Consider the following 24,368-nt stretch of genomic DNA (forward strand, 5'->3'; position numbering starts at 1 on the left):
TTGACCGTTTGACCAAAAACCGATCAACTTTGGTCGGTTTTTTAATAAAAAAAATTAAATTCTTTTTTTTTCTATTTTTTTTCTTAAAATATTATAAACTATAAAAAAAATTATAAACTACAAGCATTTATTTTATTTAACTATGTAATTATTATAAATAATTATAAACTATAAGCATAATCTTTATAAATAATTATATTAACTATTTAATTTTAATAAATTATAATAGCATCTATCTAAGTAAATTTTCTAAGTTATAATTAAGTATGTGAGTAATTTCTCACACACACACATACACTATATTGTAATTGATGCTAATAACTTTTTTTTTCATTCGTTCATCACTAATAATGCATGACATAGATTAATCGATATATAGGTCGAGACGTTTTGATGAATCATCGATTAATATTCATCGATACATCTAAGTAAGTTATAAGTCGATGAATCAATTTATAAATAGATATATTTGATGATAAAGGATATATACTAATTAGTATCTTCCCAAGTCTATCCCTAAAAGAACCCGACCACTAATTAGTATCTTCCCAAGTCTATCCCTAAAAGAACCCGACCCTGTGGTCCTAGCGCTTCGTGTTCTTATATATATATATATATATATATACACACACACAAACACACTTGTAATACTTTAACTATATATATAGCTTGTTATAGTATATGTTAGTGTGTGTATATATATAGCTTGTTAAAGTTTGACCATGTTTGACCTATTAATTTAACTCGTTTACTTAATACTAATAGCTTCTTTCGTTTATTTAATTTGTGATCCATATATATATATATATATATATATATATATATATATATATATATATATATATATATATATATATATATATATATATATATATATATATATATATGTCAAAGATGTTTAGTATTAATTCTTTTATTTTTCATTCATTCATCACTAATAATGCATGGCATAGCTAGATTAATCGATATAGGTCGAGACGTTTTGTTTTTACTATTAGTCGATATAGGTCAAACGTTTTATTTTTAATATTCATCGATGCATCTAAGTAAGTTATAAGTCGATGAATTAATTTAGAAATAGCATGTTACATATAGTATATGTTAGTATATTCATTATTTGTATTACAAAAGTGTTAATGAATTACATTTATATTATTTAGATAGTAAATAAAAAAGTAATTCGAAAGTTTGACCAATGTTGACGTAATAACCGACCAACTTTGGTCGGTTATTTTGCAGAAAATAATATTTACCGACCAAAGTTGGTCGGTAAATGCTTCCCCTACATTAACCGACCAACGTTGGTCGGTAATTTTAAATATAAATTTTTAAATATTATAAAATATTTTAAATAATAAAATAATTATTAAAATTTAAAAAATTGGATCCAGATTACCGACAAACGTTGGTCGGTAATCCAAAATTTCCTTGTCTAACCAGCTGGGTCAATTCGTTGACCAATTTACCGACCAACGTTGGTCGGTATTTAGTTTTAAAAAAATATAATAAAAAAATTCCCAGTTTCCGTCCAACCTGGACGATTTTTGATCGCTTTTTTTGACCGACCAACGTTGGTCGGAAATATTTGATCGGTTTTTAGCAGATTTTTAGTAGTGTATTGAGAGGGAATTCAAGCGAATCATATGGGAAGCTACCGAGCTACCTGTACATGTTGATGCATACAAACCCTGGATCCGTCGTGAAACTGCATAAATCAGAAGGTGGCTTCTTCTTGTACGTTTTTGTATCGTTGGATGCATCAATTAAGGGATGGGATTATTGCAAGCCTATTGTGGTAGTTAATGGGAACTTTCTATCAGCGCGCAGGGGGACCTTAATCACGGCTTACACGCAAAATGCAGCTGGTGAGTTAAGTTGAAATAACAAATGAATATTTATAAATCAGTATGTATAAAGTTTATATACATATAAGTTGCAATATAGTATCGTATATATGTCGTATATTTTTACTATATGATACTTACATTTTAACCTCATATTTGCAATATTACACCGGTTGTGTATAAGTTGTGCCATTGTTGATCTAAGTATATGTTTACATGAGTTTTTTTGATTGATTTTAACAGGTAAAAATTTTTTACTTGCGTATATTCCGTGGTTGATTCAGAAGATGATGCATCTTGGGAGTGGTTCTTTGAAAGGTTCAGGGATACTTATGGTGCTAGGGAAGGGGTGTGCATAGTATCCGACATGCATGAAAGCATCTTAAATGCGACTTCGGTTGTGTATCCAGGAGTGCTTCACTGTGTATGTATGTTCCATTTGTGGAACAACATAAAGATGAGTTACACGAAGAATCATATACCTATCAAGGAACTATTCTTCGCGTCGGCCAAAGCATACACGGTAGAAGAATTTGACCGCCATATGGCTGAGATAAATAACATCGATAAGAGGGTCGGAGAATACTTGTTAAATGTTGGATATCATAGATGGTCACGAGCACATTCCAAAGTCTTGGGAACCACGATCATGTCTTTAAACATTGAGGAGTCTATGAATGCAGCGAACAACTATGCAAGAGATTTACCAATACTGCATTTGCTGGAATACATGATGAAGTTGGTTCAGGATTGGCATCACGCGAACAAGAAAAATGCAATAGAGACATCCACAAAGCTGGCAAAACAATATGAAGATATCATGAGGGAAAGTTACATTGCATCTCAGAGAATGACGGTAAGATTCCATTACCATGTTTCTTTCATACAAAAAAATGAAATCGGAACACATGCAGTATAATATAAGCCCGTCTATATGTAGTACATAAATGGTATTATATCTAGTATATAGTCTATATGTATATATAAGAAAATGAAAATGGACCGCAGATGGTAGAGTATATCACTAATCATCTTTTTCAAGGTGTAGGTGAAGCCTTCCACCGATTACTTATATACTGTCATTGAAGATGAAAAACAATTTGTGGTGAACCTGGGAGAGAGAACATGCACTTGCATAAGGTTTCAAATAGATGAAATGCCGTGTCCGCATGCTTTGGCAGTTGTCACGTACAAAAGCTTGGATGCATATGAATACTGCTCTATCTACTACAACACGGATTACTTGCTGAAAACGTATGAAATACCAGTGTATCCTGTTTCCGATGAAAGCACTTGGGACATTCCTACAGAGATCTTAGAAGATGTGGTGCTACCGCCGACAGGTAGAATTAAACCGGGAAGGCCAAAGAAATTGAGAATCCAGTTGTTGCCGGGATCACAAGCTAAGAGGTGCAAAATATCATGCGGACAATGTGCACAAGAGGGTCGCAACCGAAAGACATGCGAAAATCTACGGGAGAAAACTTGACATGTTTGTTGGTTTGCATTTTTTCTTTTAACTCAATCATTGTAATTGGATTCTTGGATTACAAAGTTTGATATGAATTAATAAAAACAGTTACTGTCAGGTTTTTCTTATAACACTGTAAGATTTTTTTATATTAGTATATACTTTTCCAGTATATTCATTGATTAAACATTACGTTGGATGTTAACAGTATAGTTACTCAACTAGTGACTGGGTCAATGCTCGCAAAGGATGCTACTAGGACAACACACTCAATGCAAGCGAAATATAGAGTCAAGCTTCAAACCAAGGTTCAACAACAGTAACAACATACCCAGTGTAATTCCGCAAGTGGAGTCTGGGGAGGGTTGTGTGTACACAAACCTTACCTCTTCCTTGCGAGGATAGAGAGGATGTTTCGATAGACCCTCGGTTCAAGGAGAACAAAAACATAACAGTTTAAAGAAAATACGATAGCAAAGAAGACATGAGCAGAGAAGCATTAACAACAGCTCGCTAATAACAAAACCGAAGTGGAATACAAAGTGGATTATATTTCACTTATGGTATATCAAAGTAAAGATTATGTTTCTTTTTAAGTAGATTGAACTCGCAGAACTTAAAATTTCTTCTTGTGTTCATGGATAGCTTTGATTTAGTTAACAATTATCTATTTCCCTTTCTCCTCTAGAGTGTGGTTGGAAACAGCACTAGTTTCCTTGAGTACCAGCTAACCTTTAGAACAGAGGAAGTACTGTGGTATTGTAATGCTTCTTATGTTTTTAAATTAGTTGAACTAATCCAAAGAGATTATTGAGGTTGACCATTTGTAAAGTGTTTGCATATCAAAATGCATTTTGTCAGTAACTCAACAAGAAAAAAAGATACGCTATCTGTCATAAGAACAGATAAGGGAAGCTTTGCTACAGTGCGTATCTTCTCTAATCTCTTACTATATAAGGGCTGTACTTTGATAAAAATACATTCCCTTTCTCTAAAGAAGTACCTAAGCTTTGTAATGTTACCTAGGGGTGTTCAAAACCAAACCGAAACCGAAAACCGAATCGAAACCGAAGTTTAATGGCTTATTGGTATCAGGTTAACGGTTTAACGGACGGGGAACGGATTGAAATTTTTTTATTAACGGCTTATCGGTTTGGGGGCGGATTATTCAATTTTCTTAACGGATAATCCGTTAACCCGTTAAGAATATATATATATATATATATATATATATATATATATATCTCTCTCTATATATATATATATTAAAGATCAAAAACCCTTCCACTTCTTCCAGTACTCTATCTCTAAGTTCTAACGCCTAATTCCTAAATAATCAGAATCCTTACGTACTATGCATCAGAAGATCTCAGGCTTGGCTTAGCTTAGCTTATTCTCTCACCCTACAACAAGATTGTTTAAGTTGATGTCTATGGTTCACCTCTGCTTTTGTTTTTTAAAACTAATGCATGTTGTCTATGTTTAATAGAAGAACAACAGTGTTGTGCCACATCTTTTTTCACTCTACAACACATGACACACTACATCATTCTTATGTAGGCGTTAACAGACATGTATGTCTAGACTCAATGTATAATTTCCTATTCTGAATTTGTATGCTAGGCGGTCAACAAACAATTAATACACGTAATATAGATTGAATTAGGCCGATAAACCGCCCAATAACTGCCCGATAAGAGCTAAACCGATACCAATCCGCCCGATATCTTATCGGGTGGCTAGCGGATTAATACATTTAAAAGCCGATAACTATTAAGCCAAACCGTTAAGAGTAATTAACCGCCCAATCCGCCCGATAAGCAGCCCTAATGTTACCTTGTTATGATTTTACCTCCTTTTCAAATATTTAACTTATTAAATATAGGATTTTTAATAGACTATATTTTTAATGGCTAACTTAACTAAACTGAATGTAAATACATGGCGCAGATAAATTTTTACCTGCGCACATGACTGATAGTACATAGTTGTTGAGAGTTTAAGTTAGCGTTTGGACATAGATTTGATTCACTTGAAAAAAGAATTTTTGAAATTGTGTTAGAAAAATAATTTTTGAAAGTTGAAATTGTATTTGAACATGCATTATATTTGAAAAAAAGTTAAAATTTTGTGACCGGAAGAAATAAATTCACCCAAAAACTACTGAAAATTTTTGAAGTTCTTTTTCCCAAAACATGATCATATTTCATAAACAAATAATGTTTTTAATTTTTTTTAAAAAAAATGAAGCCAAAATCTATGGCTAAACGAGAGATAATTTTGCCTACTTTCCACTCTCCCGTCTGTGTTTTTTACTCTCAGCTATCTAATCCAACTTCTGCTTATTTTTAACATTTACCTCATTTATTCTTCCTATAATATTATGCCGGAACTTGTGAAAAGCACCTTAACATTTGGACATAAATTCTACTCCCTTACAAACAAGATAGGTAAATGTTCCACCACTTCAGAGATAAAAAGTTGGTACGCCTCAGGTTTAGCCAATTCAATACAAACAATAATGAATTCATAGTGCCAAAGTAAGATCATTAGGAGTATATTTTCAGAAGAAAAAAGGTGTTGCATTATACATCAAATTCACTGCACAATGACTAGGATCCATGCCAGCTCGTACATATTACAAGTATGTTATCTCTCATTCGGATACTTTTGTTGAAAGTCGGAGCTCCACTTTCCGAGAGACCTTAAAAGCAAAACTTCTTTTTCTGCATAACAAGACAGCAAGATACAAATCAACAATATGAATCTTAAAATTCTAACACAATCATAAATATGAATGCACAAACGTATACCACAGAAAAAAGGTGCACAGGCAATACTGCTCAAAACCTTGTCTATTCTTAAGTCTATATGCACCAAGGTATTTTCTCAGAAGAAGTTTCCACTATACCGACTTCCTATCCTACTTGGGTTCACTCATAATTTGATGTTGTCTAATTACCAAACAAAGCTGGAAACTCACCTGAAATTTTGCAGCTTTCGCAGCTTCTTGACCAGCAATGTATGCAAGAAGTTCCTCTTGTCTCATCAAAGCCTCATGCAAAGCCTGTTTCGAAAAGAAGGAATATTATCAACTCAATAACCAAGAAAAAGTGGTATGTTACACTTAAATGCTAATATTGTCAGCAACACAACATTATTTACATTGAATGCTTGCTGAGGTATGTGATGTAGATGTCGTTATTCTCAGCAGTAATATGCAATGAAATGCTTGCTGAAACAAGTCATAAGTTTGGCCACAACTTATCACCATAATCGTGGAATATTATTTCAAGTTGCAAGCACACTAGCTGTCACACTAATAATTGAATTCCAACATATTCCCTCGTTTCTCTATCTGATAATGTTCTGGCCTCAACAACACTCCAAAAGCATAAAGAGTCTCACATGACCAAACCATAACGTAATTTAGACTATATTTCATTAGTTAGGCCTTATCTCACAAGTTGAACATGCTAAGCAACCAAAACTTCCAGCTGAGCTAGCAAACATAAAAGATGCAAGCTTTGGTGAAGCAAAACCACTGGTTTCGCACCCTTATTCACATACTGCATCATAAAATATTTACCTTCTTGGTTGCAATTAACTCAGCTTCTAGGGCATCCACACGGCAAACAGCAGCATTTAGCAATTCCTCTTTCTCATAAGGCATCTCAGATGGCTTTTCTTGAAGTGTATTTACTTTGCCCTCAAGTTCACCCAATTTCTTCAGAACAACAGAAAGCAGCTGCGCTTCTGTAAAGGCTGGAATTGGTGAAGGTGGCCGAAACTCCTCTTTACTGATTGCATCAGAGGTGAATTCTTGAACTGCTTGGGCTTGACCATTTGATGGATCAGGAAGTTTCTTGGTTACACGGCATAGCACTGAACGGAAAAACATCATCACAGTCGTGAAGAAGGCCAGAAGAAGTCCCAATATCCGAGTACTAAGACCACCTGCGGGCTTCTGAGAATCTGCTGGTGGAAGCATCCCTGAATAAAATGTAAATAGCCACATACCTCATGTCAGTACGAATTGAAACTTATAACGGACTAATAAAATAGAACATGGCCAACAGGTAGGATAAATGCCATATTAACCACAGACATCTGCAAGTTCCAGCTTTACGACCAAAATAGAGCTAAAAGCAAAACAGACAGAATAAAATTCACACTATTAGTTGCACCCAACACAGATTGTCTTGGATGCAGGTGGCCACAAGCAGCACTGACGCCTGACTACTGCATGCAACTAAAAACCATATTAAGACGATTAGAGTATCAGAATAATACATTTCAAAAATACATACATATATACACATTATATTGAATCACAAACAGGAAGTACATCAAAATTACAGGGTGAGAACTACAGTGAGCTAGCTCCTTTTACCCCCCTTGATTAGGTGCATACTGAAATCTAACTAAAAGATTCAGATACTCTTATGCTTTCTCCCCTCTTCTTTCCAATTCCTTGTGTGTACAAATGCATGTGTTTTTTGCAGAAGTCTAACCTTTGGAAATGGCAGCTCTTTGAAAGGATGTTTGTTTCTTCCACACAGAATCAACTGCCTTGTCAACCATGGGAACATATTCATCATATCCAGAGAAGTTTGTAGTGTAGCCTGAGGTTCCAGCCTTAGCCTGTTTGATGAGAAAAACAATAGTATATGATAAGAAAATTGTGTAAGCTCAATTTCGTTCAGGAAGGGAATGGGGAAGGAGATATTTCCATGAAAACTAAGGGAATGCAAATCCTGTATTGTTCCGAGTCTCAGTGAAAGAAAATTTTACATTCTCTCCAATAAAAGAAACGCTAATTCATGAAATCAGGTGAATAGGTAGAAATATACCTCTTCACGAACAGGAGTAAGCCGAAGATGGGAATAATTCCTTACAGCTTTAGGGGAAGCAATATCTTCAGCTTCAGATCCTGATTCAGCGGTGGAGGTATCACTACCTTTTACCTGCTAAAATTCAAAATACATGTAGCAATCTTCAAAGGAGGTTGACCATTTAGAGTGTTCTCATAATTTAGGAAAGACAGTAGAAGACATACCGTGGGGAAGCGAGGTTTAGCGTAAACTACCTTGCCTTCACTGTTTACAACTTTAACGACCTGCCTGGCACGCCGTGCTTCACCAATCATCTGCCGTCAAAGAAGGATTTCCCATTACTCAAAAGTTAAAATAGTTTTTCATAAAGGTAGAAATGCTTCCTCGTTACTAAAGACATCAAGAACAAGCAGACCCTTGTTCCAGAAAAGAAGAGTGCTGAAAATAAATGTTAGGAAAAGAAAAAAAGAAGATCTTGCCTTCCTAAAAGAATGAGGAGAAGAACATCTTTCAAAACAAAATTGCTCTCAGATGCGAGGGTGTAGATGAAACCTTTAGTATCTCCGGATTTTGCCATGGCCCTTTATCTGAACGAAGGCAACCTCCTTGATCTGCACATGTACAGGTTCCACCAAGAAACTCTGGCAACTCACTGCACAAAATCAAAAATCAGTAACATAACTTTTAAAGAAGGAAATCTGCAATACCATCAAAAGCAGAAATAAGCAAAAATTTTCCTTGTACAGTGGAAAAGAATGCTGAACTCCTTTACCTAGCATCAACTATTTCAAGCAACTTGTTTTGGTACTTGTTTCCAAGAACCTATAAGAAATTTGACAACAGAAGCAATTGAGTAAATATAGCCAAATAATTGATAATGTTACACTTTGAGAAGTGGCAGTAGAAGAGCATAGACAAACATGTATCTTGGAGGTGGTCTTGGGATCCAGAAAACTCTTAACAGTATTCCACAGCAGCCTAAAGCCAGGTCCAGCATTGATGATAAACATCTGATGAAGTGTCTGCACCAGCCAAAATGTAGCAACATGTGTTAATGAACCGAAAACTAGAAAAGACCATATAGTACCTACTGAGATAGGGATATAATCATGCCTCAGGATAATTATCACCATCAATCTTCTGAAGTCGCACAATGAGCTCTCTTGCACTCTTGTTAAAGTTTTTCAAACCCTGGGAAATCAACACAAGAAAATGAAAATAGGTAAATCCTAGTGTGCTAAAAATTCAATCTGAAATCATGACACATTAGCGCAAGAAAACTAATGGTAGGTGACATACCACTCCCTGGACGTCCAAAAGAGTGGTGCTAGAATCAATCTGCCTTTTAGCAGCAACTGTACATGCTGGAAACTTGATTGCAAAAGTTTTCTCGAACTCTCTTACATGGTTTCTTATGTAACGGTCCATTGTTGTGACTTGCATAAGTTTGTTAGGATCAACTTTCCCTAGCCTTTCAATGTATACCGGTCTTCCCTCCTTATCAATCCCGTGGTAACCTTGGGGATAGTATTTCGAAACTTCATCCTGCTCTTGGAATTGAAAATCCTGATGGAAAAATTTGATATGGGAAATATTTCAGAATAAATGAAGTCACTAGAATCTGGTATATGAAGAAATACCGTCACTATCCATCAGAGGAGAAATAAGTTACATGGATAATGGTGTCAGCACCAAATTCCTTCCTCCACTGAAGCATATCAGCCCACATATGCTTTGCTTTATCAATATCAAACTTTCTTGCTTTCAGAAACCTGCAAGAAACCCATAAGGAATAATAAATGAAATGACAAAAACAAGAATAGACCACCTGACAGTTCTTAATCAAAAGCCTGCATAAATCTATATCCTCTTTCATTTGCCTATTCTGAGAGCTAATACCTATGCTCACAATGTCTACCACTTCTAACTTTTGTTTCAGTTGGCAGGCCTGATGGAAAAGAGCATAGAGAAAGTTGACATATGATATCCAGAGTAAATTTCACATCCGGCCTCTTTGACTACAGCAAACTAAAGAACAAAATAATACATGAGTTCAAGGAAAAAGTTGAGAAATCATTTTTCAATTTTTTCTTACTCTATTTGGACAAAGAAAAGGACCGATATCATGTGTCATTTGTAGTGGACAGATTTACGCAGAGGTAATATGTATGACTGTGGCTCCAGAAATTGTTGCAACACATCAAAATAATAGAACAAACCAACAAAAGAAAAAAGAGCACAAAAGAAGAAACACTGTTGAAGGCACTGGAACCTGGCCTAACAATATGATGGTCCTGGAAAAATTCATTTCATAAATTGGCCTTTTCTGCCCATGCATTCACCCCTGATTCAGTTTTTAAAACAAGCCTAAGTAAGCATTCTAACTTTCAACTAACATTTCGAACATGAAGTGTGTTGAAATTGTCTCTATACAAGCAACAACTATCACAATAAACAAGTTTAAAAAAAAGACTATCACAAGATAACAGATAGCAGGATATATCTTAATCAGTTTGACATAAATACTTGAAGAAATTAAAGGTTACAGGGTATCACCTTAGCATCATATAGTAGTCATCATGTCTCTCAGGTAACAAATCATCCAAAATTAGTGCTTGCCTAAATTGGTCAACAGCTTGTAGCTCCTCAGCATCACGAATATCCTCAATTGAAACTGAACTCACTCGTCCATCACTTTTTCTTCTGCCTTTCTTCTTAAGAGAATGTTTAAATTTTGTTGATGCATTCAGTGCTTTCTTTTTCAGCAAACCAATTCTTGTCCTCCTCTCATCCTCTGAGTTCTCGAAATCAGATTTTCTTTCTCTTCTCTCATCATGTGTGGACGACCCCTCAAAGCCTGTTAACATTGAAAAGGAAACAGCAGGAAAATTAATCACATAACACATTTGAATTTAACACAAAGGCCAATCAAGCTCCTAAGTAACTGGGTTCAGCTGTATGAATCTTCTATATTCATTAGACTTATTCAAACACATTCAGTAAAGAATAAGGTTAAAAAATCCTCTTCAACCTAAGCTCATTTTCGATCAAAATTCATACTTTTTCCCAAAACAAAGTGTAATAGCTTACAAATATGAAAAGCAGAGTAGCATGGAACTGTATGTGAACCGAATTCCACCAAGCAAGTTCTTAAACAGAGTGCTAGAAGATTTCCATTGACATGAGGTGAGCTTGGGAAGTCGAGCACATTCTAAAATAGGAACTGAAAATGACTGCATCCAAAAGTGAAGAACCACCACAAAAGATTGATTTGCTTCCGGAATTCACCAAAATCAACCCCACTAGAACCATTTAAGAAAAGCAAAGAAACACCGCAATGCAGATTTTCATCAAATCAGCATAACTCAAAACAAAATCATATATGCAAGTTCATCAAATATTCCCAGCAACCTTCCCACACTGTCTCTTTTTCTATGAGAGCGGTGTCTGGGCCAGCTTATGCGGCACCTCGACTATTCTACTGGTTGGCTACTACCTCCCACCAGCACATGTACCGTTAACTCTACCCACTGAGGCTTTAGGCAGATGAGAAGTAAATCACCTAATGGTTTTTTGCCTCCGCATGAATTTGAACTCGATACCTCATGGATCTCTTCCCACACTTTCTCTATTTCTGTGATACCACCAGCGTCCAGTCCAGCTTATACGCACTTCAACTATTTCATCGGGTTGACTACTACCTCCCCACTAGCACATGTAATGGGTAACTCTACTCACCGAGGCTTAGGCAGATGCGGAGAAATCACCTAGTATTTATTGCCTCGACTAAGATTTGAACTGAGATCTCATGGTTCTACTCCCACTTCATTGACCATTCACCGGCCACACCTTCGAACTAAAGTCAACCATATTTTTCACTTTGGCAGGGTACGAGGCTCAAACTCTTGACCTGCTGGCATGAAAAGGACTCTCTCAACCACTACGAACAAGAATGACTGGTAAAGTCAACCATATTAATCCACCAATGTGAGCTACAAAAAAAAGTTAACGGCTCTCAAACCCCAACAAGTTGAGAATCACTTAAAACATAGTCTAACTAATAAGCCCTCTCAAACCCTGATAAGGAAGAGAGATATGATAAGTTCATCAACAGTGTAAACTATCACGAAAGCTCTAAATACTGCAACATTGAAATTGGTACCCCAACTAATTCGGGATTGAAGCATAATTACTTAATTGAATAACATACTAAATTAGCACCATATCCTAATCTAAACCTATTTTTCAGCAATCTTAAAACTGCACACAAGCTCAAAAACCCAAAAGTAACAAGTAAAGAATGTAACTAAAATTCAGCAAATAGCAAACAATGTAGTTCAGAATCAGTAAACAAGTTAATAAAAGCAAACGAAAGTCAACTCACAAGGCCTCGCAAATCGATCTAATGGACCCGACATAGCCCAAATCAAGCAGATGAATCAAGCCTGAAAATTCCTGATGACCAGTAGATCGGTAAATCCAAAGAGCTCGACAAAAATCACTGTAAACTCAAAAAAGAAACTTGATGCTCCGGTAGATCGAGAATCAAAAGAGCCTCACAAAATCACTGTAAAGTCAAAACTCTAACAAGAAAAATCAACAAGAAAAATGAAGAAAAGTCGCTATTACTCAGTAGGTGGGAGAAGAAAAATGGGAAGAAACAAAGCTGGAGCCACCTTTTTGGAAGTATCGAGGATGATCGGACGGCAATAAATGCATCAAAAACTAGTAACGGAATAGTGGAATTGTTTGGTAAGAGTAGGGGTATTTTGGGGAAGATAATTAATGGCACCGATCCAATTATAGATGATTTCTGATAAATAAAATCTTTTTACTCTTTAACTTTCATAAATAATGATAAATCTCAAATACCAAATAGTTAAATGTCCCAATTTATATGTAGTAATATTTTTTTTAGTCAGTACCAGAATAATATTTTTTTTATATTTAATAATAATTTAATTTTAAATTTTTCTTTTTACTGTCAATAAAATAATTTCTAGTCACACTAATTTCAATAGATTGTTTTAAACTATCAGTTTCAAAAAATTTCTTTTATTTTTTTAAACTTCGCTCACAATTAAACACTTTCGCATAAAGTACTTTTACTTTGCCAAATACTTAACTTTGAAAAAAAATTACTTTTGTTTAAAAAAAATTAGTATCACATGCCACGTAGGATACAGGTGGGTCCCAAAAGTGAGTGGAACATGCCACGTATACAAGACGTGTTTGGAAGGTGATAAAAATCTGGCTGGCGGTTCATTGCGGTTAAAATGACAAAAAGGGGCGCTGATTGAGTAATGATTTTGTGACCGACGGTGATATAGGAGAAATTAATTAATATTAATAGGAGTAATAGATTGACAAAAAAACTTTACTGTACACAAAAAAACAAAAACAAAAAGGTTGTCAGGGATGAAAATTTATGTTTCTCTTCTCAATCAAAAAAAATTGGTTATAATCCTTTTCATAATAATGGAACTCAGACAATATTTTTCATTTTGATGTTGAATAGTAGAATTAAAATAACATATTATATGTCAATAAATAAATAATTTAAAACAATTCTTGATAGTATGTTAGCTATCGTTGTTGACAATGAGCCAGCTAGCATGATTAGTGATACTTGATCTGTCCTTAGGTGATTAATTAAAGAAAAGTGAAAGAAATTATATTTTTTATTAACGTCAGCGTAAGAAAAAGAAAAAACGCATGCCGTTGAACAGTCAAGATCGTGCTTTAACGTGAATAAATAAACAACCAAATTAATGTTACAATTGATTAATCTATCTTTAAAAATTACTATATGTAATCTTTTTGTAAACAACAAAATACGGAGTCTCTTCGCCCGGAAGACCGCGAAGAAGTAATCAACTTTTTCTTTTTGTCTTTTCTAAAAGTAGCAAACTTGCTTGACCATGACCCACTCAAATACTCATACGGGCCACAGGTGATTGAACGCGGCTCCGGCCTTTTGCTTAGCAGCCCTAAAATTCAATTGATTAAAGGGCATGCGCATTGGCCCAAAGAAAAAAAGTCTTATTTAGTAAGTATACAATTCATTAAAAAATAACACATATTAATTAGAGTTTGGTACGAGTTAGACAGGTTGGCTATGACCTAAATTTTAGTCTATCTTGACCCGGCCTATCTCAGTCCAAGTAAATTTTGGGCAGGTCAACCCACTTATTTATTGATTTAATCTATTTTGATCCACCCAAAATGGGCTCAACCCGCCCATTTAACGACCCTGATCTTGAGCATGAGGCACTGCATAATGTTTATTGTAATTTGTCTCCGGTTGACATTGTTAGACACCAAAGGAACCAACCAGTCATTTATGCTTGCCTTTACTCTGTCAGCATGTGCAAATTTGGTATCATTTGTTTTAAAACGAACAAAAGATACAACAGAAGATGGGAAAGAATCCTAAGCTTTCAAAGTGCTTGTTTCTTTCAAAAAAAAAAAAAAGAAGGAAAAATTACGGAAATAGTCAATTTAAACTCAAACTTATGAATCTCTAGCTCAAAATTAGACACTTACCAAAATTAGCTGAAAATTAGAGATACACGCAAGGAAGGATTCTTCCTTTCGAGAATCACGCTAAAGATCTTCCTTCCTTCCCTATTTTTCAAGCGTGTCAATTTCACAGATACATACATTCTTTAAATCACAGCGTTATCTCCCAAAAAAATCTCAAAAATAGCTCCAAATTTCACTCAAAAATCGATCAATTTCACTGTAGAAGCAACAATTTCCTTTCGTGATTTTTCTGTAGATATAGCCTTGATGAAGGAACTACGAACTACAATCAAAATCACTCAAGGAATTAGTGAGTTTTGACCTAATTCCAGCTACTTCAATGGCAAACCAATTTTTCTTCAGTATGGTGACCGATGGAATGTTGTCAACAATTTTGTAGATTACAATGTCAATGCTGTAATGGTTACTCCAAATATAAGTTATGAAGATTTTGTAGACGTGATTTCGAAATAACTTATGATGGATACTTCATTGAATGTTATTGAAATCAAATACATTTTCCAAAACGGTTCTCCACCAATAGTGATACACAATAATATGGGTGTATGTGTATATCTTGAGCTGAAAAAAAGCTCAAAATTTACAATGTATCCCCTTTGTATAACATCGAGTGAAAAGGATATGGATATGATCTGCTACAATTTAAATTCTGTTGTGATTTCCTCAGAGTGTGCACAAAGCTCAGTTATACAGGAGAGATACAAAGGTGATACAATTAATATGATTGAGTTTAGGGATGGAGAAGACTGGCAGGATACAGAATCTAATGAAAATATAATAATAACTGACCCTCAAGACATAGATGTAGAAGAAGGTCAAATTTATAAAGACAAGGCTACGATAGTCAGAGTCATGAAGCACTTGGCAGTAAAGGAAAAATTCCAGTTTAAGGTGCATAGATCAAGTGAAAGCAGGTATCATAATATTTATTGTATAATTATGTATCTCAATGTATATCGTATTTGATGTTAGAAGCATAATTATGCAGAAAATAAGTTGCTGCTTGTAAGTATGTGGTTGTACACTTTTAAGTTGTGGTTGTCACCGTGTAGTACTATATAGTCGTTTTATTTTTTCATCTAGTATTGTTAATTCACCCGCCATTACTTCATCAAGACCGTGAATATGAGCAATGCCGTCGCCTACTTGAAGTACGGTACCGGTATTTACAATCTTTACTTCTCTATTATATTGTTCAATACATTCACGAATAATATTACTAATTTCGTCAGCTTATATTTCACGTCGCTCTGTTTATTGATGGAAAAGTTTATATCATTATTGTAGGTATTACCTAGTGTGCATCAACAACAACTGCGATTGATGTTTTAAGTCTTCGAGCCTGAAAAAAGCAAAACTTTTCAATGTCAGAAATTTTAGCAAACTACACTCGTGCCCACTGAAAGACAGATCTTACGCACAACGTCAAGCTACTGCAAAACTCATCCGCAATCTTCTGATAGACAAGTATAAAGACCCAAAAATAATATGCACTCATAATGACATAATTGGAGACATGAACAAGCAGTATGGTCTTCAAATGACATATATGCAAGCATGGAGATAGAAGGAATACACAGTTCAACTACTGAGAGGGAACCCGAGCGAATCATACAAAAATCTGCCAAGCTACTTTTATTTGCTGGTTCTTACGAATCCTATGTCAGTGGTAAGTTTGAAAAAAACAGAGAAAGACATGTTCATGTATGCTTTCGTTGTACTATATCCGTCTATAAAAGGATGGCAGTATTGCAAAGTAGTTGTTGTTATTGTAGATGGAACCTTTCTTAAATCGACATAGAGTGGAACATCATTGATTAAGCATCCACACAAGATCCAGCAGGTAAAAATATATATATATATATATATATATATATATATATATATATATATATATATATATATACACACACACACACACACACACACACACACACACACACACACACACACACACACACATATATATATATACAATTTATTAGGTAGTATTCTACCACTCGCATATGCCATAGTAGATTAAGAGAATAATGCTTACTGGGAGTGGTTTTTTGCGAGGTTCAAGGATGCATTTGGGGAAAGGGAGGGAATGTGCATAATCTCAGATAGACATGAAGGCATTGAAAATACAGCGGCAATATTGTATCCACAAGTACCTCACTGTGTCTGCATATGGCATATATGGAATAATGTAAAATAAAATTACAAGAAGAACCATTTGCAGCTCAAAAACATATTCTTTGCTATGGCCAAAGCATACACCGTTGAGAAGTTTGATTACCACATGACAGAGGTAGAGAGAATTGATAAGAGGGTCAAAGATTACTTAATCAATGTTGGGTATGAAAGATGGTCCAGAGCACATTGCACTGTTAATAGAACATTGACAATGAGTTCAAACATTGCAGAGTAGATCAATGCAGCACTCAAGGCTGCTAGGGAACTCCCAGTACTGCCTTTACTGGAGTACATAAGGCAATTGATCAAACGATGGAACGTTACAAACCAAAAGAATGCAATAGAGTCATTTACTAATCTTGGGAAAAAATATGATACAATGCTGATGGACAATCTCGAATTGTCACATCAGATGAAGGTATGACTAGAATCTGTAGATACTTGTGCATATAATATGTAATCATACCAAATTCACGGATCTGTTATATCTTGAACCCTTCTGTTAAACTAGTATCCACATGCACGGCACAGGGAGGCCAAATGGATTAAAGCAAATGTTTTCTAATATTCATTTTTTGCACAAAAGGCAATATTATAGTGTTCAAGTAATTGAGAGTCTTATCTCTGTTACCCAAGGCTTCAGGTTTTCTGTTTCTTTTCAAAGCTGGTTGGTCTACCTCTATTCTCTGTTTCTTTTGGGGCATGTAAGAAATTAGTCATTATGTAAGCAAATTGTTCAACTTTTAGGCGACCACCAGCATGTACATAAGGTTTTCAATTTAATGTAGCATATATGCCTACCCCACTATTGAAATATTGGCTAGTTTGATATGATATTAAGTTATTTTGAATCTTGTAGGCTCTCGAGTATGTGTTTTGAGGGCATATGCTTTGTCACCACTAATGATAGTTGATAATTTTTGTAGGTGACCCCTTCAACGAGTTACTTATATTCAGTACTTGACAAGGGTAAGCAGAGAATGGTGTTCCTAAAAGATCGAACTTGCAGCTGTTGAAGGTTTCAGTTGGATGAGCTGCTATGTGCACATACTTGGGTAATATTAAAATACAAATACATTGATCACATTGAGTATTGCTCGGTGTACTACACCGAAAATTACCTATTGAAGACCTGTAAAATTCTAATTTATCCAGTTCCTGATGAAAGCACATAGAAAATTCCTGCAAAAGTTCTAGATGAAAAAGTCTTGCCACCAGACGTGACTAAATCAATAGGAAGGTCAAGAAATGGGGGGTGCAAGCCAATATCTGAAAGGGAACGAAAAAGGTCGATTTCACGTGGACAGTGTGGAGAACAAGGTCACAATAGGAAAACTTGTAGAAATAATCCAAAGAGAGAATGAAATATGTCAAACTTAGAATTACTGATTATTTTACTTTACTGAATATCATAGAGATTTAGAAGAATCCAATATATCAAAAACTGTATTAATGCAGAATGTTATTTGAATTTTAGATATAAATAAATATTTGATCTATCATTTAAAATCATGTTGCAAGTGTATTTTTTAAATTATACATCTGTTTGATTAAAAAAGAAGTTGTATCAGCTATGTATCATATTTGTATCTTTTGTGTATCGGCTATGTATCATCTTTGTATCATCTATGTATCACCTATGTATCTTTGTGTATCCGCTCTTAATCATGTCCGTATTTGTGTAATAACAAATCTAACTAATGAAAAACAGTCGTAGCAGTTAGAAAAATGTGCAAATAATTTTAGAAATTTGCAAATAAGAGTGTGGCATCATCAATACATATTTCGAAACCAAACAAACTGCATAACTCATTGTGAAGAAACTAACTGTGTAGCAATCCAAAACGAATGTATCATCTATGTATCATGTGTGTATCATATTTGTATCATGCGTGTATCTGGAAGAGATAGTGTATCACAAACTACCGTATATTTTTCATATCTTGAATTCACAACACAAAATCAAGGAAGAAAATACCAAAATAAACTAATCTGTAACACTCCAATATTGCACTAAAACTCATTAAACCTTTATAACAGAGCAGGCATCTCATTTGCCGTATAAATCTTAAAAGTATTCATAAAATTCAAACACAAACAAACGTGATCCGTCTTACAAAAATGATAACATAACAGAACACAATACAATATGAAATTATTGAGTTCATCCTACAACAATGACAAAATAACTACTTTTTCTGCTTTCGCGACTTATTATGTCGACCAATAATCTCATCATCACTTTGCACGTTCAGTTCCATCTTTTTTCTAGCAGAATCCTACAAGAGAGCACCAAATTTGTGCCGGTGTGCATAGGCATTAAATGTTTTAGGAGGCATCTTGCCCTCGATGAAATACTCGGCAAATGATGCCGTAAATACATCGCAATTAATCAAGTCCTTTGATTTGTAGACACCAGTGCGCCAATTAATACCTTTTTTGTTTAAATAGAAATGCATGTGGACGAAAAAATGAGGCAGCAACACAGAATACTTGTGCATTGTGTTATGAACTTTGGATTGATGAGCAGCTCCACCGCGCATAGAGCCATACACATAAATGCACCTATCCTTGAAGGCATCACAGCCATTATCCAATGCCATTGTTCCGCAACATTAATTGTCATTAAGATGTGCTCGACAGTGTGCTATGGAACATTGGCATCCAAGACATACCCCTGAATATACTCTGCAATGACATGTTTCGGATCGCACACTTCACTATCTCCATATGTATCAATAAATGCCTGGCACAACTCATTAATTTTCTCGTCAAAGTACCAATCTGTGGTGGTGAATGTTATAGATAGGTCTTTGTCATACTTCCCCTTCTTCCTCAAATAATAGAATAAAATATCAATGTGCTGAAACAAAACATAACAAATAATTAATCACTGAAGGCTTGTAAGCTTTAAGCAGCTACACTTTTTCAAACCAAATTCACAGAAAACAAAGAAAAATGAATGCTCACTACTTCTCTTGTGCCAGGCAAGATAGCAATTAATAATATGTTCTAACTTAGGAGTCCTGATCACGTGTACACTGGCTAAAACTAAAAAAAAACTGTAAAAGTAACTTCATACATACCGAGTCATCCAAAGGTTGACCATTATATGCCAAAATGTAAAACCACTTTTTGTCTTCAACATGATATACCTGATCTCGTCCAATTTCACTCCTCTCTTTGAGGTTATGAAAACGATTGATGCAATAGTAATACCCAACAAGAGTCGGGGTTGAATTCCACAGGGAGCTATATGAATGGGTGTTAGTAGTAGATATCTTAGCGCGTGAGTTTGTATATCTAAACTTGCACTTCCGCAATATTTGGTTTTGTTTAAAAATCTAAACTAAACTACGATTGCGATTCAAAGAATGAAACTAGGAAATATTTTTGTTGTTTTCCAAATGATATAAAAGGCCTAGGGCTATGACCTTCACCTAGGTATTTGCCTAATGTGTTGTAAACTTTAAAGCTTGTTTTATTGGTCGGGGTATATTATAGCTATCAACACTCAAGTACCCACTCAATACCTTTCGGTCAGAGAATGATTTTGTCCAATTTGGCTTTCTGAATTCTAAATGGGTATTGAACAAAATAGTTAATAAGAAGCTCAAGTCGGGTTTTACTATCTCTAGGTTCAACCCTTTAATTGGGCTTATCAATCTCTCGATTGACCCAATTTCTTGCTAGCCAAGTTTCCCTTTCGGAGGTTCTACGATCGCACAATTCCATGTGCGGTCCGCACTTTGCTTCAGCTTGAAAAGGTTGGAAATTTACGACCGCATAATAATGAAGTGCGACCGCACTGCCCTCTTTCTATGGTCCGCACAATAATGTCTGCGGCCGCACTTTGTTCTTCTGCGGTTCGCACATGGAATTATGCGGCCGCGTAGCTCTTCTTCTGCAGCCACACATTAATTGTTCGGTCCGCACTTGTGTTGGACTGGAGGTGCAAGTTTTCTGAACTTTTACTCTGACCCGGCTTTTGCGGCCGCACAATTTGTGTGCGGTCCGTATCTTGCAACATTCTCTGATGGAATTGCTTCACGACCTGCGACCGCAGATGATATTCTGTGGTCCGCACTTTGAGCTTTTGTGCCTATTTTTGTCCTTGAGTTCAGATTACTCCTTCTTGAGTTGGATTTAATCCCGGGAGCTCATCTTCCAATATTCCTGCAATTAAGTATATTTTATCAGTTTTCGGGAACATAATTGAGTGCTTTTGGACTAAACTGAAGGCTAAAAGGCGCTAATAAGTAGTCAAAATTCCCACTTATCAACTCCCCCAAACTTAAGCTTTTACTTGTCCTCAAGCAAATAAAGTAGTTCCATCTTTCACAAGTTAAGAGCCATTCCAGCTAATCAAAGCTGAATCAATCACACATCAATTGGGACCAACAATTACCTATGACACTTATGAATTATCAACAAGGCAACAAGTTAAACTTTTATGCACGAATGGTTCTAATGTGATACTTAAGCACCAAGAGTTAACTTTATTCATCAAAGAAGCTCGCTCTTTCATGTAGGTCATTATGGATCCCAAACTCCTCCTCCTCCACTCTCTGTTTTCCTATCTCACTTAGGAATATAACACTCAATTCAAAGATTTGTGAAAGGTTCATTCATCTCTCTCAAAAGAATATCGCAAGTACGGCTTTAAGTACCATATGCTTGCCCCTCATGTAAATCACCACTAATGTAAGCTTACTCGGCTTAAAATCACGTAGGGCTTTTTCGGGATGCAATGCAGGCTTTTGGACTAAGGTTGGATAAGCTATGATAGAACGGGTTCACCTTTCCTTAAGCACTCCATTTTCTTTTATCGGCTCATGCTTTTGCCAACCCTTTGAGGCATTTTTTTTTCTTAGGGGAACTAGAGAGACTTAACATCACTCTTTCTTGGTCATGATATTCATTTTCTCCTTCTTTGCTTTTTCCATGTTTCGCATCATTACTTTTCTTTGAATCCCTTCAACTTTTCAACTTATTCACTTTTCTTTTTGCATTTTTCTTTTTGTTCTTTCTTTTTCTTGCCTTTCCTTTTCCTCATTTCTTTTCTCTTTTGTCTTGATACCTTTTTCAAACTTCTCGTTTCTCCCTCATACTTACGTTTTAGCCAATTATCTCACAAGAGTGTTAAGAAAAGCTCGGGTGCCAAGAGAGAATCACAATAAGATGGGTAAAGGCTTGTAACGTGGTTATCAAATGAGAAAGGTTTTAGGATCAATTGGGCTGACTAGGTATAACAATATTGGTGAGCCATGGAAAATTTCAAGTGGGTCAAGGAGAGCCTACAATCACTTCTCAATCCAATAAAACTTAAAACTTTACCTAGAAACACATTCAGGGCAAGTTCTAGACCATTCGCACGGGTACTTGGACTAACAACAACAACATCTCACCTCTCATGCAGCTGGATTGTTAAAGAGGATAGATTCGAGGGCCCACAACGACTATATTCAAGATTGAGAATCACTATGGTTCGACTAAACCACTTGATGATTGTCTAAGTCAACACAAGAGTCAAAAGGTCACTAACTAGAGTTATTTCTTTCCAAAAATCTTGTTTTTAACTATAAGCATGTAGTTATTTGCGTTGGTACCAAGTGAAGCATGTTTGACTCTTCGAGCATGACTCAATTAGGTCTTTTTATTAATTATTACTACTATTCTTACCCAAACATCAAAAACAGACTCAATCCCTTATGAAGGTTGTCACGCCATCCATCGTTGGGAAGGGTCACCCGGTTCACACAAAATACCTTTTGGAATGAACCGTGGCATTAATAAAACCAAAGCCTTATTATCCACTAAATCATAAAAAATAATTAAAGCAAAAAGAAGCTACTAATTCAAAAAGCAAATCCAAAAGAAACTACTAAGTCAAAAGGAAGACAAACAAAAAGATAAAGAAGCTATAAAACAAAAACTATTGAAAGATAAACGAATATACACAATGAGGGAATAAAGAGAATATATACATAATGATAAAGAAGACTAAAATAGTACTAAGTTAATTACAGGCCAAATGTGTCATAGTTATCAAAATACAAAATCATAATCATCAAAATGTCAAAGAAACTCCACCCCTGAATAAAAATAAGCATTATCCCCAATGCTTAAAAAAATAAGAGTATAAGAAGGGTGAGAGTGAAGAAAACTCCCTCGGAGACATTTGTTTGTTTGCTCCCTCAACACGTATCTACGAACCCCTTCAAATATTTATATGTATTTTGACCTGGTGCACCGGTGAAGAACCCTCGTTGCTCGAGCAAAGCGGGCATCATGTTGGTTATTTGGAAATTGCCCGCCCTAATACGGGGAGGGACTATAGCACTTGCATACCCTTCATTCGGCAACACTCGGTGTGGAGTCACTCGTGGTGGAGGTGGGGGTGGAGAGGGTACATTGTCTTGAGGCGGTTGGCCTCGTCTATTGGCCTGAGGTTCAAGACGGACCTCATCCATTTGATCATCCTCAACATCCACATCCTCCACAGCTATGTTTTCCGAGATCGTTGTTTGCCATGATTGCACCTATAACACTCACATGTTAGTAACAAGGAAGGAAAAGAAGATATCCCCAATACATACCTAAATATATAGCTAACATCGTTTTTAGCTCCCCAACAACGGCGCCAAAAATTGATCTCGTCCAATTTTACTCCTCTCTTTGAGGTTATGAAAACGGTCGATGCAATAGTAATACCTAACAAGAGTCGGGGTCGAATTCCGTATGGAGGTATATGAATAGTTGTTAGTAGTATATATCTTAGCGCGTGAGTTTGTATATCTAAATTTGCACTTCCGCAATATTTGGTTTTGTTTAAAAATCTAAACTAAACTACGATTGCGATTCAAAGAATGAAACTACAAAATTATTTTTGTTGTTTTCCAAATGATATAAAAGGCCTAGGCCTATGACCTTCACCTAGGTGTTTGCTTAATGTGTTGTAAACTTTAAAACTTATTTTATTGGTCGGGGTGTATTATAGTTATCAACACTCAAGTACCCACTCAATACCTTTCGGTCAGAGAGTGATTTTGCCTAATTTGGCTTTCTCAAGTCCAAATGGGTATTGAACAAAATAGTTGATAAAAAGCTTAAGTCGGGTTTTACTATCTCTAGGTTCAACCCTTTAATTGGGCTTATCAATCTCTCGATTGACCCAATTTATTGCTAGCCAAGTTTTCCTATACAATGTATCTCTTTTTCAAGTAGAGACTAGAGCCCGTTTGGACATAAGAACGTTTTCCCTTTTTTCCAAAAAAAAAAATTACTTTTTTTTCGAAATCAGCGTTTGTTCATAAAATTTCCAATTTTCACTTGAAAATGTATTTTGGAAATATTCAAAAATTTGAAAAACTCTAAAAGGCTGTTTTTCAAAATTTTCACTCAAATCATTCACAACACTTCAAAAACAACCCAAAATTATATTCATGTCCAAACACAACTCTAAATTTCAAATAACATTTTCACTTGAAAAAC

At 35.4% G+C, this 24,368-nt stretch overlaps 2 protein-coding genes across 4 annotated transcripts; one reads left to right on the top strand and one right to left on the bottom strand.

The window, feature by feature from the left end:
* Positions 1–2,446: 2,446 nt before the first annotated feature.
* LOC107809164 (uncharacterized) lies at positions 2,447–3,400 on the top strand. Its single transcript, XM_016633760.2, has 2 exons — positions 2,447–2,700; positions 2,893–3,400. Exons 1-2 carry the CDS (start codon positions 2,494–2,496, stop codon positions 3,331–3,333), a joined length of 648 nt encoding a protein of 215 aa, XP_016489246.2. The 5' UTR covers positions 2,447–2,493; the 3' UTR covers positions 3,334–3,400.
* Positions 3,401–5,811: 2,411 nt separating this feature from the next.
* Positions 5,812–12,847, bottom strand: LOC107809173 (phosphatidylinositol/phosphatidylcholine transfer protein SFH8). Of its 3 annotated transcripts, XM_075248515.1 has the most exons (15): positions 12,535–12,716; positions 11,241–11,383; positions 10,707–11,007; positions 9,823–9,922; positions 9,450–9,716; positions 9,264–9,341; positions 9,071–9,172; positions 8,923–8,972; positions 8,703–8,802; positions 8,375–8,464; positions 8,169–8,285; positions 7,830–7,959; positions 6,905–7,308; positions 6,299–6,382; positions 5,812–6,041 (listed from the first exon to the last, which is right to left on the bottom strand). In XM_075248515.1, exons 3-15 carry the CDS (start codon positions 10,715–10,717, stop codon positions 6,021–6,023), a joined length of 1,554 nt encoding a protein of 517 aa, XP_075104616.1. In that variant the 5' UTR covers positions 10,718–11,007; positions 11,241–11,383; positions 12,535–12,716; the 3' UTR covers positions 5,812–6,020. The 3 variants fall into 3 exon arrangements, with proteins under 3 accessions (XP_075104616.1, XP_016489261.2, XP_016489254.2); XM_016633775.2 differs by lacking the exon at positions 11,241–11,383 and having other exon boundaries at positions 8,169–8,282; positions 12,535–12,847; XM_016633768.2 differs by lacking the exon at positions 11,241–11,383 and having other exon boundaries at positions 12,535–12,834.
* Positions 12,848–24,368: the final 11,521 nt, after the last annotated feature.

This window comes from Nicotiana tabacum, chromosome 24, assembly GCF_000715075.1.
Source record: "Nicotiana tabacum cultivar K326 chromosome 24, ASM71507v2, whole genome shotgun sequence".
In the NCBI taxonomy this organism is placed as follows: Eukaryota; Viridiplantae; Streptophyta; class Magnoliopsida; order Solanales; family Solanaceae; genus Nicotiana; species Nicotiana tabacum.

Bases quoted from the DNA above. Each gene is read 5' to 3' on its own strand.
- LOC107809164 (XM_016633760.2), top strand. From the start codon at position 2,494: ATGTCTTTAAACATTGAGGAGTCTATGAATGCAGCGAACAACTATGCA. The intron at 2,701-2,892 runs GTAAGATTCCAT...TTCAAGGTGTAG, and splicing joins TTGCATCTCAGAGAATGACG to GTGAAGCCTTCCACCGATTA.
- LOC107809173 (XM_016633768.2), bottom strand. From the start codon at position 12,568: ATGTCGGGTCCATTAGATCGATTTGCGAGGCCTT. The intron at 9,342-9,449 runs GTATGTCACCTA...TTGATTTCCCAG, and splicing joins TTTTGGACGTCCAGGGAGTG to GGTTTGAAAAACTTTAACAA. The intron at 7,309-7,829 runs GTTAGACTTCTG...CATTTTATTCAG, and splicing joins AAGAGCTGCCATTTCCAAAG to GGATGCTTCCACCAGCAGAT.